Here is a 23618-nt window from a genome sequence, read left to right on the forward strand (position 1 = left end):
CTGAGCTCTGGCTCATCCAATCAGTTCAAGCACTAAGGAGTGGCAGGGATGTTTGTGTGCTGTTTCTGGAAGGAGGAAGAGAAAGTGATATCAAGGGTAGGGGAAGAAGAAAAATGGAAAAAAGAAGGAGAACCACAGGGTAAAACTGTGGGAATTGTGTTCTATTCTTTTTTGCCTTCTTAAGCTTGTCCAAGTGAAGCCAAGCTAAGAACATAGAGCAAGACCATGTTCCATTTTTGTTTGTTTGTTTTGAGATGCAGTTTTGCTCTGTCCCCCAGGCTGGAGTGCAGTGGTGCAAACTCAGCTCACTGTAACCTCTGCCTCCCGGGTTCAAGCAAGTCTCCTGCCTCAGCCTCCCGAGTAGCTGGGATTACAGGTGCTTGCCACCAAACATGGCTAATTTTTGTATTTTTAGGAGACACGGAGTTTCACCATGTTGGCTAGGCTGGTCTGGAACTCCTGGCCTCAAATGATCTGCCCGCCTCAGCCTGCCAAAGTGCTGGGATTACAGGAGTGAGCCACTGAGCCCAGCCTTATGTTCCATTTTGTTGGGCTGAATCGCCTTTGGAGAGAGCCCCCTCAGGTGACCCCATCAAGCATCCCCTGCACCTACCCTTCTTCACTCTGTCTCCTCATCCAGAACTCTGTGCCTGTCAACAGATTCCATTTGATGTAAGCTTAGTCCCTTGGACATGAGCTAGCCCCCCAGGAGGAGAGAGATGAGAGGAGAACATAACATCGCCCCTTGGGGTTTCCCTGACCTCTCCTCTAGGGAGGTCCCCAAGCACTCTGCTTAGTTACCTGTGAGGGCAACCAGGTGTGGCAGGCAGAGGCGGTTGGCTAGGATGATGAGCTTCATGTCGTCCAGGTCAGGGCTGGACGTGAACATGCCCGTGTAGAGGTATTCCAGCACAGCCCGCATGCAGCTCTTGCTTGTGTAGGGAAACACCACCTGGGTGGGAAGGAGTGAGCAGACAGCAATGAAGTCATTTCTGTGTCTATTTTTAGAAATGGGGTCTCGTTATCCCATCCAGGCTGGTCTTGAACTCCTGGTCTCAAGCATTCCTCCTGTCTCAGCCTCCTCTGTAGCCAGGACTATTGGCATGAGCCGTGGCATCCAGCTTCTAAACTCTTCCAAAGGGACCTGGATACTCATTGGCACGCTTTGGAAGCTGCTCTGGCTCATGGGATGCTTGAAGGAGGCCTTCCGGTCACCTCAACCTACACCCCAGCTCCTCCTGTCCCTGCAGCAAGCAGAAACTAGATACAGAATAAGAAGGGCCCACAGCAGCTGACTTCTTTCTGTCGGTTCAGAGCAGCTGCTTCGGGCCTCTGGGATCTCTTGAGAGCAGTGCTGCAACAAACTGCTTTCTCATCAGGTGCAAGGCTCTCCAGGCTGTGCTGGGAATTGGCTAGAGCTTTAAAGCTGGCGTCTACATTACCGAGAAGTGCCCGGGAATGGCAGGCCCCAGGGGCTGGTGAGAGCTCCTAGTCTCACATTTTGTGTATCCAATTCCTACTCCCACTCCAGAGACCGACTCCCATTCCCGGTGCATCCACTTAGTCTTCCTTAAGTACTTCCTTCCCAGAGATCTTAGAAAATGTACATTCCACATCACGGGATGCCACGCAGCCTGATTCTGGGTTCTGTTTTTCATTCAAGCATTTGGCGAGCACTTCCTAAGAGACTGGCACTGAGGGAGTATTTGGTAGAAGGAAAAAGACCCAGTCCCTGAACTCAGATGCAGTTACAGAACAGTAGGGGAAACTGTGGATGTTCAGAACCCCACGCGCCTGTGCGAAGCAGAACCTCCCTAACTACGAGGTTCCAGTGCACTCAGGATGGACAGCTGAGGTCCAGGAACCCAGAGTACACCAAGGGCCACCACTCGGGCTACTCTGCTTGGAATGGAAAAGAGAACAAACCCAGGAGAATATATCTAAGGACACACTGAGAGGCTCCTTCCATCCCCAAGTTTCCAGTCTAGGTGCCTGAGAAAGTGGTGGTACCGTGAGAGCTGGAGGGGCAGTGATTAGAGGGGCAGGTGACTCTATGAAGTATTCCCTCCCTTCCTTTCTTCCTCCCTCCTTCCTTCCTTCCTTTCTTTTTTTCCGTAGAGACGGGGTCTGTGTTCCCCAGGTAGGTCTCAAATTCCTGGACTCAAGCAATCATCCCACCTCCGCCCCGTCTGGGATTACAGGTGTGAGCCACTGCCCAGGCCAAGTTTCTTTATTTTGAGGCTTTGACAACTAAAGCTTGCTGGCCCTATAGGGCTCCCCCAGGGCTGGCCAGGCCTTAGAGATAGTGAAGGAGTTGCCTACCAATGTGTCTTTCATATGCAAACCAACCAATCTAGAGCCTGCAGCCTACTGCCTCCCCTGCCCTAATCCCCTAGAGCCAGGAGACAGACAATAGAGATAGCCCCAGGCCCCACACCCTGCTACATTTATTCAAACCAGCCAATCCTAAACTACTCAATCTGCCTGGCCCATTCCCTCCCAGGGAAATCCTCTGCCTCCTAACTGACCCCAGAGCTTCCCCGGTGGCCCCCAGCCATGGTGGTGTGGCATGCCCATCTTCTTGGCATCTGTGCGTAACAAGCTGTCTTAATGACAGCCATCTCCAGATCTGCTGGCCTCCCCTCATCTCAATAATCATAAAACCTACCTTTTAAAACCGTGCTGGATTCAGCCTGGGACACGCTGAGTTTTTCTAGTGGTTTCAGGTGTGTCAGGGAGGCCATAAGGTACAATGTAAAGAGCCAAGGAATAGAAGTCCCGAGTTCAAGTCCTAACTCTCCTTCCAACTTCACACAAGCTACTTCTCAGGGCCTCCGACAATTTCCTAGGTATATGGTAGGAGTGGCGCACGTCTAAGTCGCGTGTGAATTCAATGAGATAATATACCAAAAGCACTTTCTCAACTAGCAGGTTGAGGTGTTGGTGTAATTCCCTCTCCTGGTGCACTGTGTCATCCTTAGCTCCAGGAACTACCTCATCAACCTCTCAGCCCATCACCCTGTGGGTAGTACACAGTCAATGATGCAGAAAGCACCCTGAATGGCAGTGCCTCAGATGTAAAGAGTGCCAGTGTCTCACTCCTTCCTTCCCCCCTTTGTGTCCTCAGCCTTACCTCCCGGGTGGAGCTCTCCACAAATGGCCCCCCAAACATGGCAGCCATCCAGTCACAGCTGGAAATCAGCAGGGGCTTGTGGGCACTGATGGTGCCATCATCCAGGATGAAGGTCACATCTGTCCAGAGGAAGCATCACAGGAGGGCCGGTGAAAGAAGGTGGGATAACGAGCCCCCAGGGGAGCCACGGAGTCTCCTCCTGAACCCAGAAGATTCAGGACACAGAACAACCCCACTCCCAGCCAGGGAAGACCAGGCTTTGAAAGCACGGCAGCTGCAGCTCCAGGATACCAGGAGCTGAGACTGACAGGCAATACTAATGGGATCAACGCAGAACCCCCTCACCTTCCAAGCATGTTCCATACCTGAGAAAGTGCCTTTTGCCAAGCACTCCTTAACCCGGTTGGTCCGGCGGACATGGAAGGCCTTGGTGATCTCCTGGTTCATGAAGGCCTCATTGTTGAGAATATTGGCCACCATCATGCGCAGATCAAAGACCTCGAGCAGCTCGGCAATGTGGGCGATGTGCATGAGGTCACGCTCGTTTTCGTCCAGCTCCCCCGTGTACAGGTACTTGAGGACGGCCCGGAAGGGCCCTGGCTGGATGGAATTGTCCATCTTCACCACCACCATCAGCCGGGATTTGTAGGTAAGAGGATCTTCTGCCATCTCTTCCTGGATGCTCACAAAAGCTCGGCTCCAGGAAGACAGCACACGACCCCTGCCTGGCAGGTACCCTGTCCCATTGCCCCGTAAGATCCCATCGCTGGTGGAGGCACGGAGGCCGGCGGGACCGGAGCCCCCAGCCTCATCCACGCTTTCGCACACGTCAAAGCTGGCTGCCCGGAGCAGAAAGTCTCGCCCGTGGTGATGGTGGTGGTGGTGGTGGTGTTGATCAGGGTGGCCCTGGTGGTCCTCTGGGTGGGCACCCCCTGACCCCGAGGGGCCCCCCAGCTCCCCCTCACTCAGGTCCATGAGGAACAGGTCATAGAACTTGGAGGAAGAGGTGGAGAGGTAGATCTTGTGGGCAAAGATGCGCACCCGCTCCTGCAGCACCAGGATGACGTCCGCGCAGAGCGGGTCCTCCAGGAGGTGGGCGGGGCACTCCTCGCTGCTGGAGGGTGGGTCGGGCACCACGATGATGGGAGGTGGTGGCTTGGGGGGCAGGAAGGGTGCCTGCAGCAGAGGCCGCTGCACGTTACGGAGGTGGGACTTCCAGAACTGCAGGTGGCGGCGGGAGATGAGGGCGGCTCGGATGGCGTTGTCAAAGACGTCCTTGATGCCGAACTGGGCCACCACGCTGGTCTCATAGTATGGGATGCCCAGCTCCTTGGCCACCTCCCGACCCTTCTCTGGGGGCAGGATTTCATTGGGCTTGATGGGCCTGGCAGGTTCAGGAAGGGAAACCAAGCTTGCGTTGGGGGTGGAGGGAGGCCGCCTGTTCTGCAGGCTGGAGGGACCCCACTCTGAATCTGGCTGCCAGTCCCCACCCACTCCTGCCCTGCTCTGTCTGGCCAAATCCCATCAAGCTCCTTCAAAGTCCACCCCAAACCCTTCTTCTTCTAGGAAGCTCTCCCTAACTATGCCCGGCCCCAGTAACCTCTCCAGTGCAAAGCTGTGACAGCACTGCCTCTCTGGGAAGTAGCAGGCAATGCTTCCCATGGGTATTTAACATGCCACATAGTTACTTTATCTCCCAGCAAAATTATAAGACTTTTTCATGCAAATATCACCTCTTCCTCTCTCTCTTTCCTCATGGTGCTTTATATAGCACTGCCCACACCAGAAGTGTGCAACAGGTATACAAATGAACGAATGAATGAATGAATGAGCATGCTTGTTGACTCCCGATGCAAGCTTGCTCCAAATGGAGGGAGAGATATGAGGCTCAGTGAAACTCCCCCATGGCTGAGCAGGGAGCCATGGTGAGGCTCCTGGTCTGTCTCCTTGGTACCAGCACCCCCTACCTCGCCAAGGGTCGCCTGGCCCTGTTGACAGCCTCCAGGTCAGCGTAGCGCAGGTCCAACTGGCAGCCCACCAAGATGACAGGTGCTCGGGGGCAGAAGTGCTTGATTTCTGGGTACCACATGGTCTTGACATGGTGGAGGGAATTGGGGTTGGCAATGGAGAAGCACAGAACCACCACATCGGATCTGCGGGTGGGAGAGTAAGGTTACAGGCAGAGAAGCAAGCGGTAGCTTATCTGGTCCAGGAACATCAGCTCCACCCCAGCCCATAGAGTCCCACACCTGGCTTAGGTATCTGCTCACGTGCTCTTACACAAAATGTGAAAGAACAGTACCTCCAATTTATGTGGCATTTTAGAGCTGAAGACTTGTTTTGGACCCACAGCTATCTTGTGAGTCGGAAATGGCAGTTTTTACTACTTCACAGCTGAGAAACATCGTCTCAGAGCTACTAGGCACAGAGCTACTAGGCACAGAGCTGGAACTCAATCCAGGCTTCCTGATTCCTGGCCCAGGCTCCCTTCACTACCCCAGGCTGCCCCAGCCCCAATGAGGCTCTGCCAGAGCTGTTTTCTCCACTCCTTCTTCCCAGCTGAAATTTCAGATGTGCTCAGTTCCTGAAAAAAGCAGGAAAAACCCACCCTGTTGTCCTCTTTAGGCAGCCAGAGGCCTTCCCTACCTCCCATAAGCAAAGCGACGGTCCTTGTGGTGGTCTCCAAAGGTGTCCCAGAGGCGCAGGGAGACGCTGACATCATCTACCACGTCTCGGGAGCGTTCCAGCACCTGGGGACAGGGGAGGAAGAGTGGGACTCGGAGACAGCAGTTTTGGGGCCCTCTGTATGTCAGCTCAGGATGGGTGCCAGCTGACACCTGGGGGTCCCAGACAGCACCAGGGATGGAGGGACAGGGCTAGCATCACCCACTGTGCACCTTGCAGAGTAATTTCACCCACAGGAAATCTCTGTAGAATCAATAACAAGGGTGGCCTCCAAGCCAACCAGGAGTGGAAGAGACCGGAAGAGGGTGGAAGAGACCGGAAGAGGGTGGAAGAGACCCTAAGGGACAACTATGGGTCTGGAAGGGGCCTCTTCAGGAGCTGACCCTTTTTCCTGGCTTCCCCTGCAAATTGCATGTTTGTGAGCCTCTGGCCTTTTGCTCTCAGCTGCCGGCTTCTTTGCTCCTCTCAGCTCGTATCTCTCCCAGGCCTCAGCCCCTTAGTGCTCCCCGTTACTTAAGGCTGTGATTACCTACAGTGCAGTACCCCAGACAAGGCTGGAGTCCCAGGCACCAGCTCGGTCCCTGAAAACACAACCAGCCAGAGACGCATCCCTGGGGTGGGCTTGGCTCAAACCTCTCTCCAGGGGCTTCTTCCTCTTCAGCTGCCCCCATCCCACTTCATCCCACCCCTAGAAGGCTCTTGTGAGCTCTGGAGACACCAAGCTTTGTGTCAGGAAGCCCCCAAGTCCAGACGCATGGAGGGGACCCCCAGCCAGGTAGCCCTGCAGCCTTACCTCCTGGCACACACGATATTGGTCGATGGCCCACACTGTGGGCACGTGCGTGGCCAGCAGCTGGTACTGGGTGAGGGTGGCATTGCAAGCACGGGCACAGATGAGCCTGGTCTTGCCCACGGCGTTGTCCCCCACCACAACGCACTTGATGGTCTCTACGTTTGGCCTTTCATAATCCATGTCAGAATCCATTAAACGGGACCTGAGGGAGAGGAGGGAGGCAGTCAGGATGGCATGGCATGCCAGCTCGCCATGGGCCAGGGCCAGCACCCGCAGCTTTCAGCCAGGCTGCCTCCGCTGCAAGCCCCACGGCTGAGAGTAGGAAGAAGGAATGGGCAACGTTCGGGGCAAGAGCTCTGCGGGGACCCAAAGGGCCAGGAGCCCATTCAGGCACAGAAGAGCAGTGCCACAAGATGGGCCACTTGTCTTCCTGCTGCCTCCATCCTCCAGCTGTGCGTCTGGATGGAGGAGACCTGCGCAAGATCCCCAGCAGAGCCCGCCCAGGCTCTGCCCTGTCCCTTCTGCTCTCCAGAGAGGGCAGCTCACTCATCATCTGCTCTCCTCCTCCTTCCCCAGCAGGGCAGTGGCAGCGGAACAACAAACAGCTGAGAGAAGCAGAGTGGCCAGGTCCCCACCCCTTCCCAGCATGCCTGAGGGCAGGGTACTTTAAAATTTAATGGGCTTGTCAGAGCTGGGCAGTGGCTCTCCTGGCCTCCAGCCTTTCCCTCATCCTCTCTGGTGGTGGATTTCCAAGCCCTAGCCTGCCTAAGGTGCATCCTTCAACCCCAGACCCCAGCTCCCTTTATGGAGATGCAAGAATTTTCCCTCCCAACCTCCCTGAGATGGGGATGTTTCTGGACACACCTGACCAGCTCAGGGGCCTCCCCTCCTCTACCTGGGTCTGTCCTGTTGCCCGTATATCATGCTAAGCCACGGGTCCAGCTTTGAGATGGGGGTGAGGGGAACCACAGGCCTGTGATGATACAGTCAGTGGCCAATGGGCCTCTCCTTCCCCTACATGGGGCTATCCTCCCAGCACCCTGCCCCCAGCCTCAGAGAGAGTGAGAGCCACCTCCACCCTCTTCTGCCCCTCCCATTACTGGGGAGGACAATTCTTGGGCTGAAGATCTCAGGCAGCTGGCACTCCTGGGTGATGATCACTGAGCTGGCTACATGGGTGATGGGGTCGCCAGGAAGCAAAGGATCAGAAACTTGAGCCTGAACTTCTGGGCAAATGCTTGCCTCCGTTGCCTTCAAAATTGAGCAGAGAGGAAGTGGCTTGTCCACCCCCAGAGTGGGATGGCTTGAATGAACAAGCAGAAGGCCCTTCTGTAGTCAAATGTCATGTTGGTGTTTAAAAAGCTGTCGCCTGGAGGCCCTGGGTTCAGCGTCCACCCTCCTGGGCTTAGGAAGCAGGGGCAGGCCCGGCATTACTAGGAGGCTTGGTTTCTCCAGCATTGTCTGCCCACCGCACTCACATTGCCTGTGTGCATCAAAGTCATCTGGGGGGCTTTAGCAGCCCAGAGTCATTCCTCCTAGGCCAGGGAAGGCTGAGCTCCGAGTCCTGGAGGCTGCCCAGGCACCCTGGGTGCTAAGCCATCCAGTCCAGAGCCAGGCCACCAGCAGCAACAGAGAGGTTCCACTCCTGCTGGGCTGTAACTGGATGCCAGCATGCAGGGATGCAGACCGAAATACCCAAGTAACATAGCAACTGGGATTCTCGCGAGTGGATACATCTCAGCAACATAAGCAAAAAGCGCAGCAAGGACTTCTCAATGAGACAACCTCCTGCTCCTTCTTGGAATGTTACAAGATCTGGACCCTTCAGTGAGAGGTCTCCATGCAGTGCCCTCCGGGGTCTCCAGGGCAACTGCATCATCCCTTCCCTCTCCTCACCTTCCTCCAGCAGAGAACTATTTTTTGTTTTTGTTTTGAGGTGGAGTTTTGCTCTTGTCGCTCAGGCTGGAGTGCAGTGGGGCGATCTCGACTCAGTGCAGTCTCCACCTCCCGGGTTCAAGTGATTCTCCTGCTTCAGCCTCCCAACTAACTGGGATTACAGGTGTGTGCCACTATGCCAGCTAGTTTTGTATTTTTGGTAGAGACAGTGTTTCACCACGTTGGCCAGGCTGCTCTCCAACTCCCGACCTCATATGGTCCACTCGTCTTGACCTCCCAAAGTGCCGGGATTACAGGTGTGAGCCACCACGCCTGGCCCAGAGAACTGTTATTCTAACCACAGGCTTCCTCCTCCCAATTCTCTCTCCTGAGCTGAGGACCCAGAACCCCACTTTGACAGTTTCTGATCTCAAGCTGAGGGATGTGCTGGTGCCAGGAGGCGGCATCTGGGCTGTGGTTTCTGTTTTGTCAAGTGGATACCAAAACAGATAGAATCCCAAATACAAAATATGTGCAGCTGGAGGATAAAGATTAACACCCAACAGCCAAAAGAACTTCTTTCTCAAGTTGCAATTCTAGCAGCATGTTGGTCTGTGGACAGAAGCGGGGGGAATGAAGAGGCATAATGGAGGGGGTGCCAGTTCTCAAATCGAGGGGCACCTTGACAATGAGAATAACGCCAGGACACCGGCAGAGCAGTGCTGGGCCAAGTTCAGCTACTTTGAGGTGAAAACACTGGTACCCACCTTGTGCTGTGTCACCTCTAGGGCTAAGCAGGGATCAGCCAACCAATAAATCGGAACATGACAAATGCCGTGCTGTGAGTTTAGACACCAGACCTGCTGCGTTGCTTCCCCTTCCATCCACTCCCCAGCCCCTTCAGCCGTCCCCAGCTTGTCCTTCAGTACTTCTCTGTTTGTATCATCTCACCCTTTCTATCCTGTCCCAACTGCCTGACTGGCAAATCTTACCATCCTATCTAGGAAGGGGCAAGTCACTTCACTTTTGTGGGCATCAGTCTCCCCCTCTGGGAAATGGGTATGAAGGCATTGGAAGACAGTCTCCTAAACCTTGGTTAATTTGTGCCAAGAGAGCCCAGGCTGATTTGTCTTCTTATGTAATGTGGTATTATATAATGCTAGATTGCATATCTATATGTGTAATTATATCTCTTAGATACAGACTGGCCCAATTCAGCCAGCAGAACTCTTAGTCTAATCAGGCCTGTCCTAAATGAGGAGCCTGTCCTGGAGAGAGCATGCCAACAGTAATAACAGTTTTTGCCCCAGGATGTTGCTGATGTATCATTGCTGATATATGGTGATACAGCCCACTCAGTGAGCTTCTCAATTTCCCCTCTCCCTCTGGTACTCTCCCCTTCCATGACTCCAGACTCTCCCTCACAATTGCCTCATCCCACTCAATCATCCATAACTATGACCTCCTCACCACCCAGCCCTGGGCATCACAACCCCAAATTCACTCCTCCCCATGATAATCACAAAGTCACTGGTATGCGTTCCTTCCATCCCTGTCCCATGATCCCTGTGGCCCCCTCCAAAACAGCCTCCTGCCCACTGCTCTCCCAGCTCTTCTACTTGGTACAAGCAAAAACCCAAGGTGTGCTGAAATTAGCTACAAACCTCGTGCACTCCCATTCCCACCCCCACACCCTTACACACACTCTGCAGAGCTCAGAAAGGGCCCCTTTCCCTCCCACAGCTGATAGGAGGCTTGTTCATCTGTGGCTGCCCTAGTCTGGTTGTCAAGGAAACGAAAGAATCTCCCTGGGAGCCTGGCTTGTCTCCTAGCAACCAATATCCCACATCATCTTACAAAACGGTAAAGGGAGGAAAATCCTGAAAATGAAGGTAAAAAGCAAGGGAGGTGGATAGGAAGGGAGAATTGGAAGGAGAAGAACAAAGAGAGAGTGGACTCCGAATTCCGGGAGGCTCCCACGGGGGTCGCTGGCACTGCAAGGAGCCCCGCGCAGATCCAACAGAAAGCAAGGCCCAAATGGACGCTGAATGGTCATATTAACAAAGGAATGCAAGCCTCAACACAGGATGAGCCCCCTCAAACCTGAAATGTGGACACATCACCAAATACCGCCAAGGATCTCCCCAGTAGTTTCACTGAACTCAGTTTCACAGACTGCAACGGAGTTCAAAGAACCAGCTCCAGAACCGCCTGTCACACACCCCAATTCCACTGTTGTTTGGATTTTGTTTTCTTAGCAGAATCACTTCCACCCCTCTGGACCGTTTTTCTTTTTTTCTGACACGCTGTTCTGCACACACACAAGAGAAATTTAAAAATTTTTAAACACAGAGAAGGGGGAGGGGCGCGACACGCCGAGGCAATCAAGTCATCTTCCGCTCCCTAGAAACACCCGGAAAGGGTTAGTCTCCAGACCCTCTGAACCCAGCAGCGGGAGCCAGAGCGCAGGGAGGAGCGGGGCCCAGGGGACGTCGCGAGGGGCGCAGCAGGGCCGGGAGGGCGGCGCGGAGCGGCGCGTCTGCAGGGTTGCTGGCCACCCCGCCATAACCGCAAGCGGCCATCTACTTACAGCACTACATGTGACGGGGTGGCTTCTAGCGTGAGGAACACATCTCTTCCTGCTGAACACGCTCATTTTAGTGAAATGTCGGGGGTCCCTCCGCGCCTGCAAGTTGGGGCGACGCCGGCGCCGCCGCGCTGCTGCTGGGTTCCAGCCTCCGGGCCGGCTCGCAGCCGCTCAGAAACTCCGGCAGAGCAGCCCAGGCCGGACGTCGGCCCGGGAGCCGCCGCGCGCGCTGCACTGCAGCCGCTGCCCCTTCCGGATCAGCATCGCCCCGCGCCCCGGGCGCCCAATGTCACCGCGGCGCGCTGAGCCGAGCTGCGGAGGCTGCGGGCAGCGCGCAGGGGCGCCGGGAGAGGGGCGAGGCCGCCGCTACGCGCCCGGGCCCGCGGCGAAGGCGCTGCCGCGAAGACGCCTGGCGCTGCAGTCCCGGGGACCGCTCGCGACCTCCTTTTTTCATTCACAAAAAAAGGAAAGAGAAAAAAAAAAGAAAAGAAAAAATGGGAGGGTGAAAAAGGGGAAGACAAAAAAAATTGCACCGAGAGGACGGCCGTGACGGGCCCCGCCCAGCGCCGCGCGCGGTTGGTGGAAAGCGTTCGGGGGGCCGGGGGTGTCGGGCGGGGAAAGAAGGGGATTGGACGCCCCGGATACCCCGCCCCTCCGCACCGCTCCGGCCCGCCGCCCGCGCTCTTCCGCCCCTCCCGCAGGGACCCGGAGGGGAGGGTTTCGGCTCGTGGGTTCGGTGGCTCTCGTGCCTCCACCTGGCGAGGCTCAAAGCCTCCCCGGACTCCCACGGCGTTTTCCCCTTTCCTCCGGGAGGCGGGCAGGAACCTCTGAGAGACATCCTAGTGCGCCCTGGAAGGGATGCGAGTTGGAGAACGCGTGGTTGTAAACCCACGCCCCCACCACTTGCCCAAGGTTAGGCGACGGCAGAGGCAGACAGGGTGTGGGTGGGGAGGAAGAATGGCGTTTCCATACAAGCCCTCTGCTGCCTTGGAAATTTTCGTGGCATTTGAGAGCCTTCCTCTCTCCATGGCCCTTAATGAATTGTGGGGTGGGTACCTGTACCACCTTACCTGTCTCCCACCGAGGTCTTCAGCCGATCCCCACCTCCATCCCACCCCCATCCTGTTGCCTCCTGGAGTTCAGGAATAGCTTCTGACCTCAGAAAGAAACACCATGGAGACAGTAGCCTCGACAGTCATCTCTAAGTCTTCTTTGGGTTCTCTGCCTCAATTTACGCCTCTGTACAAATAGAGATTCTAAGCTGTAACATCTATAACATGAGTGGTCCTTAGAAGAACCTTTCCATGTTCAAGGCTGCTTTTATCAGGATGATTTGTTTTGTTTTGTTTTTTAGACGGAGCCTCCCTCCCATGCTGGAGTGTGCAGTGGCATGATCTCAGCTCACTGCAACCTTTGCCTCCTGGGTTCAAGCCATTCTCCTGCCTCAGCCTCCTGAGTAGCTGGGACTACAGGTGCGTGCCACCTCGCCGACTAATTTTTTTTATTTTTAGTAGAGACAGGGTAACCACCTTGGCCAGGCTGGTCTCGAACTCCTGACTTCAGGTGATCTGTCTGCCTCAGCCTCTCAAAGTACTGGAGTTACAGGTGTGAGCCACTGTGCCTGGCTAGGATGATCTTGACTGTTAGTGTTACAGCAGTCAGCTCAGTCTGGTTTGTTTCAGCTCTTTGTTACCTCTGGACAATTTTTAAAGCCCAGACTGGCATACCGCCCACCTGAACCGCCTCCACCACTCCTCCATCTTGTGCTCTGAAAATGCAAATCCACTCTAATATTAGTTTATGCAAAATATGATTAGGAAGAGAAATTTACTGCCAAAAGAAAGCTGAGTTAAAACTGAATTTTATATGGTCTGAAACATGCTTCTCATCTGTGAATGCCTATACTTGGAAGCTGTCCATCAAGGTGTTTGTGATCAACCTGCCTTACTACCTGGTGGATGTATGGGAAGTGCTCAGTTGGTGGAGGATGGGCCCCCACCTCTTTCCAAATCTACCCAGAGCTAGCCAAGAGGTTAACAATGACGGACGGTGCTACTTCTCATTTCTGGTTAGAATTCACCCTCCATAAACCAGAAAGTACTCATTTGAATACATATTTAGGAGAGAAACTGAACCATGCTCGCATATGTTCTTCCCCACATGCTTGGCATTGAAGAGCCTTACCCCAGCTCCTGTGTGCCAAAGAGCCCCTGCACCAGAGAAAAGCGTAATAAGACCTCTCTGCATGGTGCCCACGGCAGGCCAGGGTCTCTCCCAGGGACACCCTGTTCACTCCACCCACCTCTAGAGACTGGCTGAGTGCCAGATGCTGGTTTCATCACCTTTCACCTGTCCTAGCAGTAGACATGGCCCCAGTGCAGCAAGGAGTAGGAAGACAGAACTCCTTCCACTCTAAGTCATGAAGGAGAGGGTGGCTACTCGGCCTGTAAGCTGGAGCCAATGCCCTCTTTGCCTTTAGAGACAAAGCTAGCCCAGCCTGGAAACCTCAACGAGGCTGGGCTGTGCGAATTCCAAGGTGTAGGGTTGGTTGTCGGGGTGGGGGGGAAGGTCTTGAACAAAGATGTGGGTGGCAAATGAAATTGCACCCCCACAGCCCCTGCCATGCTCACACTCAGTGAACTGTTTCAGGCAGAGGTAGGAGCTTTGCTGGGGAGGTGGCCTCAATTCCCAGCCCTGCTTTTTGCACGCGATTCCCTCTTTCCGGTTTTCTTCAAACCAAAGGCCTTCCCCATCATTTCGCCTCTTGGGCTGTCATGGTTGACGCCCCCTCAGTCCTCTTTTATCATCGATTTCCTCCAGGTCTCCACCTCCTCCATCCAGTGCCCTTCAGCCCATACTCAGCAGACCCTTGTCACTGTCGAGCCGCCCCATCCATGTCCCACCTAGGCTGTCTGGGGACCCCCGCAGACCCCTCCTTCAGGCCAGCCTGCAGGGAGCTCCAGTGGTTTGATATTCCCAGCTCAGATGGCAGCATTTCCCCTGCTGTATGAGGAAGCAGACCACCAGCAAGCTCCAGTCCTCGGCCTGTGCCCCAGTTGTGGCTAAAACCAGGCCGTCTTCCCAGCCAGCCCTGGCCAGGACTGCCCTGGGGCCTCCAGTCCTGCTACTCAAGACAGCCTCCAGCCCCTGGCACCCCAGCCAAGGATGTGCCACATACCTTAATCTTTGCCCAGCCCTCCAATGCCAGATCCTAGAAAACAGGGCCATTCCCTGAGGCCAGGCTTTCCCACCAACAAGCAAGGAGGTATTGGGGTCCTCTCCTGCCCATCCCTGTCCCCAGCTGTGAGCACCGGCAGGCAGCAGCATCTCACAGCACAGGAAGCCACCCATTCCCCTCACTGTGCCCTCCTACCCCTGGTCTTGAGGAGTCCATTTTCCTTGATTCAAGTGACTTCTCAAGGCAGGCCTGGAGGGGAGAGAAAAGCTCCTGGCCTCTTTCTTTCTCTGCCTCCTCCATTCTGTTGTATACACAGACACCCCCTCAGCCCTCTATGCCCATTTGCTGCACTTTGGAAACACTGGTGTGATTCCGAGGAGCAGTTCAGCCTGAGCGCTGACTCCCCCCATCACTGGCTTGTGGAGCCTCTACGCCGGCTTTCGCTGTTGGACCTGGCAATGTCCTGCCACATGCCTGGCCACGTGGCTGCAGCCCGAGGGCTTCCTGGCAGCATGGAGGCAGGTTCCATTCTACAATATCCTGCCCCTGCCTGACCCCAGCATCTCTTCCCTCACCAAAGCCCTCTTGCAGCCCCCCCCACAGTGACATAAACCCCTGGAACCTGTCCCCAGAAGGCACCCCCTCCATTCCTCCCCACACCACCCTCCTCCAGGCCGTCACGCAGCTGCTGCTTTCCTGAAACCGGGCAGATGCCTGTCTATGAGCGGGAGGTTTATCTGGGGAAAGAGAAACCTCCCTCATGGCTCTTAGGAAAGCGGGCATGCAGCAGGCTCCCTGGCCAGCCCCACCAATGTTGCTCTTCCCGTGGCTGTGAAGGCCCCTCCCTGGTGCCAGCCCAACCTACACAGACCCCCTGGCTCAGCCCCTCCTCTAACCTGGACCTTCCCTTTGCTTCACAGGCAGCTTTACCGTTCAAGACTCTGCAGGCTACTAACCACAATTCCATGGCACCCCTCTCCTGGAACACTAGAGCCTCTGCAGAGCCCACCCCGTGGGCCTTGTGACATGAGCTCCGCCTCCCACCCCCAGCCTTGTGCAGGCTGGGGCACGTGGTGTCCCTGCCCTGCAGTTGGGGCAAAGTTCAGAACCAGCCTGAGCAAAAGTAGAGGCATTTCAAGACGCAGAGCCCCCGCAGGGTGAAGGAGCTGGAGCTAGAGCTAGAAAGCCTAGAGTCGCTCAGCCTCCCTGTCCAGGGCTTAAGGGATACCATCAGGTCTCCACTAGGAGACAGGAAGCTTCTGGGACTTTGCACAAGCAGTTCCCTCACCCTGAACACTTTTTTTTTTTTTTTTTGAAATGGAGTCTCGCTCTGTAGCCCAGGCTGGAGTGCAGTGGTACAATATCAGCTCACTGTGACCTCTGCCTCCTGGGTTCAAGTGATTCTTCTGCCTCAGCCTCCCGAGTAGCTGACACTACGAGTATGTGTACCACACCTGCCTAATTTTTATATTTTTAGTAGAGACATAGTTTCACCATATTGGCCAGGCTAGTCTCAAACTCCTGACCTTTGGTGATCCGCCTGCCGTGGCCTCTCCAAGTGCTGAGATTATAGGCGTGAGCCACCAGGCCCAGCCTACTCTTTCTGTTTCTACTCCTTTCACCAGATAAATTCATACTCATCATTCAAGTGTCAGCCTAGATATCACTGCCTCCAGGAAGCCTTCCATGAATACTTTCTTACATCTGACAAAGTATACGTTTCCTGTTGTGCTCCCCTAATAATACCACTCTATCATTGGGGTTTTCTCTGTCCTTGACCGTACTGAGAATTCTCTGGGATTGGCAGGGGAGAGCTTTCTCCTAAGAGCCAGCACGGAGGTGTCTCTTTCCCCAGTTAAGGCACCTGCTCACAGCCAAGGAAGCAGCATGCTGATGCTGGTTTAGGCCAGGTGGGTGGCTCACGCCTGTAATCCCAGCACTTTGGGAGGCCGAGGTGGGAGAATAGTTTGAGCCCAGGAGTTGGAGACCAGCCTGGGCAATGTAATGAGACCCTGTCTCTATTTAAAGAAAAAAATTTTTTAAAAGATAATGCTTATTCAAAAGGTATTTTTGACTTGGTGCTGTGGCTCACACCTGTAATCCCAGCACTTTGGGAGGCCAAGGTGGGTGAATCACTTGAGTTCAGAAATTCATGACCATCCTGGCCAAGAAGGTAAAGCCCCCTCTCTACTAAAAATACAAAAATTAGCTGAGCGTGGTGGCGTGTGCCTGTAATCCCGGTTACTCTGGAGGCTGAAGCAGAAGACTCGCTTGAACCTGGGAGGTGGAGGTTGCAATGAGCTGAGATTGCACCACTGCACACCAGTGCAATGGCTGAAGAGTGAGACTCTGTCTCAAAAAAAAAAAAAAGTATTTTTTATGCCGGTCTAGTGCCTGCAGTCTGGTCCTTCCACAAACATTTGGGAGATGCTCAAGAAAAGCTCACGGATGAATGAATGGGAAGAGAGAGGATGGCACACAGTAGCTACTCACATGCTATCCGAAGGGGTCTTCCAGGGGCCATCCTGCCCTTTCCTCCAGGCTTGCATTGCTCTGTGTTCGTTCCAGGCTCCTGGTTGGGAGGGGCGGGAGTGGATGGGGTGGTGCAGGAAAGACAGAGGGAAGAGAGGGAATGAGCACATTGCCAATTGGACCTTACTCCAAGGTCGTTGAGCTCAGATGGAGGGCTCTACTCAGGACAAGAGAGTGGCCCCTGCTGTCTGGGCCCAGCCATGGGTGAGACCCCAGCCGGGGGGGGGGGGGGCTAAGACAAAGGCCACCCCAGGTAGTCAAGGGACTAAATGAGAAGCTGAAACTGGGGTCCTGGTGCACACGTGTGCATTCTGAGCTGGTTTGGCGGTTTGGAAAGGAGCGGTCAGCCGTGCATCGGTGCCTGGGCTCTGCCTGCACGAAATTGCATGACGCTGAATCATTTCCTTCCCTCTCTGGGCCTCACTTTCTCATGGACAAGGGCCAGGTTAGGTGACCTCCAAGACTCATTCTGACCCCGACATCCTCTGTGGGTGTCTGGCATGAAAGGTCTGTATTTTCTTGGTCATTGTTTTTATTGAAACATCTCCTGACCCAAATTAGGACTCAGAAAAAGATCAGCTGATGGCCACCATGGCTGAGAATGGAAGGAGGGAGGTATTTTTTTGGAGAGAGAGTGAGGTTTAAACACATGGTAAGAGACAGAAAGAGAATCTAATTCTGCAATCGTCCCCACCTTCAGTTTCTTTAAATGGTCAGTCACAGTCTTGGGACCAGTTTAGCTAAAGAAAAGTCTAGAATTTCAGGAGAGATTAGGAGTGATCAAGAAAGAGATGAGAGAGGCCAGGCAGGCAGCTCTGGAGGCTGCTGACACTGTGCGGTTCAGGGACATGGAGGGGCGCTTCTGTGACAACCCCTCAGGGACAGGGAAGCCAGAGAAGCCACGAGAAGAGGCAGCTTCCAGGAGGGAGTGGAGACCAAGGCACAGGAGCAGCCACTGAACTCAGTGCCAGCCTTGGAAGTGGCTGTGTGACTTTGGGCAAGAACCTTAATCTCTCTGGTCTCCCATTGGGGAGATAACATTATCTCTTACCTGAAGACAGGGATGGCTACATGACGTTATTCCTGTCCCTTCCAGCACTGAGACCCTTCTAACTTTTTCTCCACTTCTGCCTGCTCCCCTTCACAGACCTAAGCCCCATGCCCTGGGTAAAGGGGGAGCCACCTCCCATTTGTGCCCCTGCCGTCTCGGCCTTGTGTGGAGGACAGACAGCACAGAGGGTAAGAGTCTAATCCCCTAAGGTCAAAAAATCCCATGTAGAACCAGATGCAGTAGTGCATGCCTGTAGTCCCAGCCACTCTGGAGGCTGAGGCAGGAGGATCACTTGAGCCCAGGAGTTCAAGGCTGCAGTGCACTATGATCGTACCACTGCACTGCAGCCCGCGTAGCAGAGCAAGAACCCATTTCCCCCAAAAAAGAGAAAGAAAGAAAAATCCCATGCCCACCTTGGCTCTAGTGCCCTGTGGGTCTCCCAGAAAAATGAAGGCTGGGACAGGGACATCTTACAGTGGAGTCCTCCTGGCTGGCCAGCCTCTCATCCTACATGCACCCACCAGAGCTGCTCCAAGCAGGACCTGAAGAATCCACTTCTAGTCCGGTCTGGCCAGGCTACGCCTAGTCCCTGCTGACAGAGATGTTGGCACACAGACGCCTGTACCCATTCCCCCAATCCTCCCTACACTGGCCCTGCCTCCTAGGAAGTCACACTGGCCAAGGCCTGCATGAAACATTTACTGCATCTCTGAAGCATCCCCTCCTTCAGTAAAGAAATTGGGGCATTGGTTTTTGTCTTTTTTTTTTTTTTTTTTTTTTGAGACGGAGTCTTGCTCTGTCACCAGGCTGGAGTGCAGTGGCACAATCTCGGCTCACTGCAACCTCCATCTCCTGGGTTCAAGTGATTCCCCTGCCTCAGCCTCCTGAGTAGCTGGGACTACAGGCACCTGCCACCATGCCCGGCTAATTGTTTGTATTTTAGTAGAGACGTGGTTTCACCATGGTCAGGATGGTCTCGATCTTCTGACCTAGTGATTCTCCCGCCTCGGCCTCCCAAAGTGCTGGGATCACAGGTATGAGCCACTATGCCCGGCCTGGTTTGTGTCTTTCAAGAGTTCCAAGTACCACCCTTAATGCCATGAAACAATGCATACAAAGGAAATGCATGGTATATATCAATGATCGCTGATCCACTCCGAGTCGCCTGGAATGATGATATCTCAAGACGGGGCCTGGAAGCTACCATCAAGCAGGCCTGCATGAAAGAAGCTAGATCCTGTGACTTCCACCTTATTTTCTGGGCAGAGAAGGTATAAGAGGAAGACGAAAATGCAGACTGCAGTCGGGGCTTCCAGGTCTAAGAATCCTTTGCCTTGACCAAGCTGCAGACCTCCTGAGAGAGGGCAGGCCCCGTTCCTTAAGCCCAGCACAGCTGGGAGTGAGAAGCTTTGAGGAGGCTGGTCACCCCAAAATAAACTTGTTTTTTTTCACAACTTTTTCATGAGGCATTAGCATCTCTTGCAGCATGGGAAAAAAATAGCCTGAACTGTTAACAAATAAAGATTATAAAAAGCCCCAACTGTTCCCTGAGGGTTTCCATGTGGCTGCAGTATTTAGAGGGGGGAGTGTGAGTCCAGGAGCCCCCGTCTCTCCTCCTCTGATCCACCTCTCTCCCTCTGTAGTTGGTTCTGCTCACAGGGTTAGCAGTTGATTTCAGGGATGAGAAAGTTATTTGTTGACCTTCATAAGTGGTCCACTGCGCATGCGTATTCTTGTTTACTGCTTCCAGATAGAGTGCGTGGAACAGAACAGGCTCCTTCAAAACATGATCATATTGCAATGAGGCTGTTTTCAGTGAAGCTGTCTGACTGGGGGTGCAGAATCTGTGTAGTAAACACGTGGAGTTCTTATCAAGGTCAGCTAAACTTGAACTTTGACCCTTCCCTTGGGCATTGCTGGATGTCAGTAACTAGGAATGAGTTTAGGGTTGTAGTTGCTTTAGATCCAGCTTAAAGGATTACCAGGGGCCACCTGGGAGGGGCTGTGGTTCTCGTCTGTGTTCTGCGTTACTCTTGCAGAGTTCCAGGCTGGACCCTGCCGAGCTATCCCCCATACCCTCTGCCTTCCGGGTACATGGACCCCCAAATGACAACACAAGCCAGAGAATGGTGTCAAAACCCTTGAGTGGAGTCAGGAGCTGAGTCCCTGTCCCTATGGAGTCTTCAAGAAAGCAGGTAATTAGCCTGGATGATACCTGAGGAGTCTCTGGCCCTGACTTTTTATAGCTGGAAGAAGAGAACGCCCCCCAACTCTCCAGGGCTCTGTGTTCTCCACCAGACTCATTCATCCATGGAAGACCCCTCTAGTCCATCTTCACAGGCCACTCTTTTCCCCTCCTCACTTCTCTTCCTCCTTTTTGTTTATCTGTCCTATCCTTTCCCCACTTCCTAAGCAGAGATTTCTATAAAAATAAATGCACGTGGCTCTGGCTTGGACGGCTTACAAATGAGCAGGCTGGGACGACCAGATTCCCAGGGGCGCTGGTGGACAGTATTCAAGCCTGGCTGGGCCCTAGGTGGACAAGGGCAGGGAATGCTGACCAGAAGTTTCCTGAGGTGGTGACAGTGGTGGGAAACCCACAGGGCAGCAGCGTTGGCTCTGGTTTTCTCTGGACCCTCAGCCCTCTCTCAGGCTCCCATCTGCCCAAGTTAGCAGCCACCTCTGAGCTCACCCAGGGGAATCCCACCCCCTCCAGAGGGATAATTTTTAAGCTAAGAAGAGAGAAAGGGCTTGGGTGGAGAATACTGAGAGTCCATTCTGACTTGTCACAGCGAAAGCATTGCTCTGCAGGACATGGCTATTCCCCCCGACACAGTCTCTGACCACTCCACGAGGCATGAAGTGAGGTGCGGGGAGGCAGGCAGGCAGGCAGGCCAGACCACGGGCAGCTAGTGCAGGCTCCGGAGGGGAAGGAGCCAGTGCTGAGCTGGAAGCTTTCTGTGGAATAGGCTGGACCCCAGATGGTCTGGGATGCAGGGGCCTGGGCTGAGCAGCAGGGACCACAGGCTGCTGCTGTGCTGCCCACTGGACACATGGTTCAGGGTCCCTCAAAGGCCACTAAACACACGCCTCAACCTTCTGGTTGTCTGTGCCTCACCAATGCCTGGAAACCTTGACTCTGAGTCACATAATCTTCCTCCCAACCCACCCTCTCTTCCTCTTCCTTCTGGGAGGCTCCAGCAGAGAGCCCCCTGGCAGCTGCTGGTGGAAGCCTGGCTGGAGGAGAGTCTCCCTAGAGGAGACTCATGCATTGCCACCTCTGCAAAGCTTCACAGCAGCCATCCCTTCGCAGATGCAGAACTGACACCCAGAGAGCCAGGGACTGGGAGGTATCAAGTCCAGGGTCCAGCCACGATGGCCTGCCTGCGGGCTGCCTCCCAGCTGCAGGCCTGCAAGATGGTGGGGGGGGGGGGCGGTTATGGAGGGCAAAGGTGGCATGGGGCACCAGCCGCCCTTCTGGACAGAATACACCTGACCTGTCTGTGCAGCACCCCAAGTCCCCTTGCTTAACTTGGCTTCCCCTTTTCTCTGAAAAATATGAGGCTTGTTTGGTCTTCCTTCATTTATCCTTTCTTTTTTTTTTCATTTATCAAATAATACAGGGTAAACCCTTTTTTTCTTTTTTCTTTTCCTTTTTTTTTTTTTTTAAAGATGGGATTTCACCGTGATGGCCAGGCTGGTCGTGAACTCCTGACCTCAGGTGGTCCACCCACCTCAGCCCTCCAAAGTGTTAGGATTACAGGCATGAGCCACTGCGCCCGGCTCTTTTTTTCATTTATCAAATACAGGGTAAACTCTTGCTAGTGCCAGACCCTGTGCAAAAGATGGTGAGGATGATAAAATGATGATACACTACCACGTGGTCAAGGAGCTTGAGTTTAATAATAATTCTAAAAACCTTATTGAGCATTTATGACATTCCCGGGGTTGTGCTGCATGTACTACTTTATTTAAATTTCAAAACAATCCCATGAGATGGAGGAACTATTCTTATCCCCACTTGGCAGGGAAGGAAACTGAAGCTCTGAGACGGGATGTGACTTGCCAGGGTTGGAAAGCAGGCGGCCAGGGTGAGGGTTCTCAGCAGGTGGCTGGCTCAGAGCCTCTCGGAGAGACAGACACACAGCACAGCCCTGAGCCCTCATGCCTAGCCCATTATTCTTCATTTATGTCAAAATCACCCTCTTTATCTTACAGTTGAGCAAACCGAGGTCTGTGCAAAGTCACGGCTAGTTTGCAGTTGCAACAGACCCCTGCGCTATGGTTCTGATGCCAGATAATGACCTCTGGCCTTCGGTTTCCTCTCATTTCCCTGAACCTCGGCAGTTTCCTTAGATGAGCCCCAGGTTCTGAAATTCTGATGGTATGATGTTATCCTAAGACATGTTAGGGAGACAAAAGAGAGAAGCAGGAGTGTCTCAGCTGAAACTAGCCCCAGAGCCCTGCCCTGTCCGCAGCCACCCCAGGGGACAATCCTTGCCCAGTTAGGGAGTTAAGAATGTGGAAATGTGGCTGGATACATGGTTCACGCCTGTAATCCCAGCACTTTAGGAGGCCAAGGCTGGTGGATTGCTTGAGGTCAGGTGTTCAAGACCAGCCTGGCCAACATGATGAAACCCTGTCTTTACTAAAAACACAAAAATTACCCTGGCATGGTGGCACACACCTGTAATCCCAGCTACTTGGGAGGCTGAGGCAGAAGGATCACTTGAACCCGGGAGGCGGAGGCTGCAGTGAACCAGGTCACACCATTGCACTGTAATGTGCCTGACAGAGGGAGACTTCATCTCAAGTAAAAAAAAAAAAAGAAAAAGAAAAAGAAAAGGAAAGGGGGAAGGAGCAGCAGGACAACAGAGATGCTGGAGAGCACTCTTTGGTTGGGGAGGGTCAGGAGATAGCGTAGGCATGAGGGCAGAGATGGCCTTTGTGTCACAAGCTGTTCCTGTGATCCTCTTGGCCAGTGGTCCCTCTGATGGAGAGGATTCAATGGGTTACGGAGGGTGGGGTGCAGTGTCATCTACTTGATTTTGAGGGCCTTCCTTTCTGTCCTAGACAGGCTCACAAGGAGAAAGTGGCATCCAGGCCTGGTGCTGGCACATGGCGACTGCAGAGAATCCCCCTGGACACCCTCATGATGGGAGGAAGACCTCCACCTCCTGGCCCAGCTCTGGCTGCCCCAGTTTGCTGCTGGGCCTTGACAGGTAAGATGCCTGGTTGCTGAGCACACCTAGCCCTCGTACTGCCTTCACACGCCCCTCCTTTGGAAGAGATCTCATTCTGAGAATTGGAAATTGTGCAGTGCTGTGAGTGACCAGGTGAAGATAGGTTAGAGAAGCCAGGACTTGGAGATTCCTCTTTTTCCTGGGCACAGAGTGAGGGCCCAAGGATTGTAGCCTTACCTGCACCTCCCCTCTGGGGCTCTGCTGGCCTGTCACTATTCTCTGTCCTGAAGCAGTGTCCTGGGCCAGGTCTGTGGGAAGAAACAACACAAGAGTTTTAAGGGCTGGGATCCGAAGTCCAGCTTATGGGAAGGCAGGGGAGGGACATGATTCCTGCATCCCAGGGTGTGACCAGGGGGCCGACCTCCTTGTCAGTTCTGCCCTCCTCCTCCAGGGCCGTGCAGAGCCCAGAGATAAACCACTTAGACGGCAGGCCCTGCTCTGTCTTCAGCCAGGTGAGCACTGTTGATTCCTGGCACAGCCTCTGGCCCTCAGGGCCCTGTTTTGTCCACCTCGAGCTCTTATTATCTCCGCCGGTCCTTCT

The 23618-nt window shown here is 54.0% G+C and overlaps 2 protein-coding genes across 15 annotated transcripts in view; one reads left to right on the forward strand and one right to left on the reverse strand.

The window, feature by feature from the left end:
• RHOBTB2 (Rho related BTB domain containing 2) overlaps positions 1–23606 on the reverse strand; it is a 32230-nt gene extending 8624 nt beyond the window's left edge. Inside the window, exons 1-9 of one of the 8 annotated variants that reach the window (XM_078347230.1) lie at positions 23439–23606; positions 23255–23325; positions 16745–16823; positions 6612–6813; positions 5780–5883; positions 5101–5286; positions 3499–4517; positions 3134–3252; positions 802–952 (exon numbers count right to left, since the gene is read on the reverse strand). In XM_078347230.1, the coding sequence (XP_078203356.1) occupies positions 802–952; positions 3134–3252; positions 3499–4517; positions 5101–5286; positions 5780–5883; positions 6612–6813; positions 16745–16800 (1837 nt within the window). In that variant the 5' untranslated portion in view covers positions 16801–16823; positions 23255–23325; positions 23439–23606. Of the gene's footprint in view, positions 1–801; positions 953–3133; positions 3253–3498; positions 4518–5100; positions 5287–5779; positions 5884–6611; positions 6814–11076; positions 11499–15147; positions 15241–16744 lie in introns of those variants that run through there. The other 7 variants (XM_078347227.1, XM_078347231.1, XM_078347226.1 and 4 more) reach the window with 7 other exon arrangements.
• The window catches only part of PEBP4 (phosphatidylethanolamine binding protein 4), a 285395-nt gene continuing 273549 nt past the window's right edge, over positions 11773–23618 (forward strand). Inside the window, exons 1-6 of one of the 7 annotated variants that reach the window (XM_078347235.1) lie at positions 11773–11985; positions 12428–12545; positions 17931–18022; positions 19585–19710; positions 19874–20029; positions 22908–23529. In XM_078347235.1, coding sequence (XP_078203361.1) covers positions 23380–23529 — 150 coding nt within the window. In that variant the 5' untranslated portion in view covers positions 11773–11985; positions 12428–12545; positions 17931–18022; ... (1 more) ...; positions 19874–20029; positions 22908–23379. Of the gene's footprint in view, positions 11986–12427; positions 12546–17930; positions 18023–19584; positions 20030–22907; positions 23530–23618 lie in introns of those variants that run through there. The other 6 variants (XM_078347234.1, XM_078347237.1, XM_078347236.1 and 3 more) reach the window with 6 other exon arrangements.

This window comes from Callithrix jacchus, chromosome 13, assembly GCF_049354715.1.
Source record: "Callithrix jacchus isolate 240 chromosome 13, calJac240_pri, whole genome shotgun sequence".
Lineage (NCBI taxonomy): Eukaryota > Metazoa > Chordata > Mammalia > Primates > Cebidae > Callithrix > Callithrix jacchus.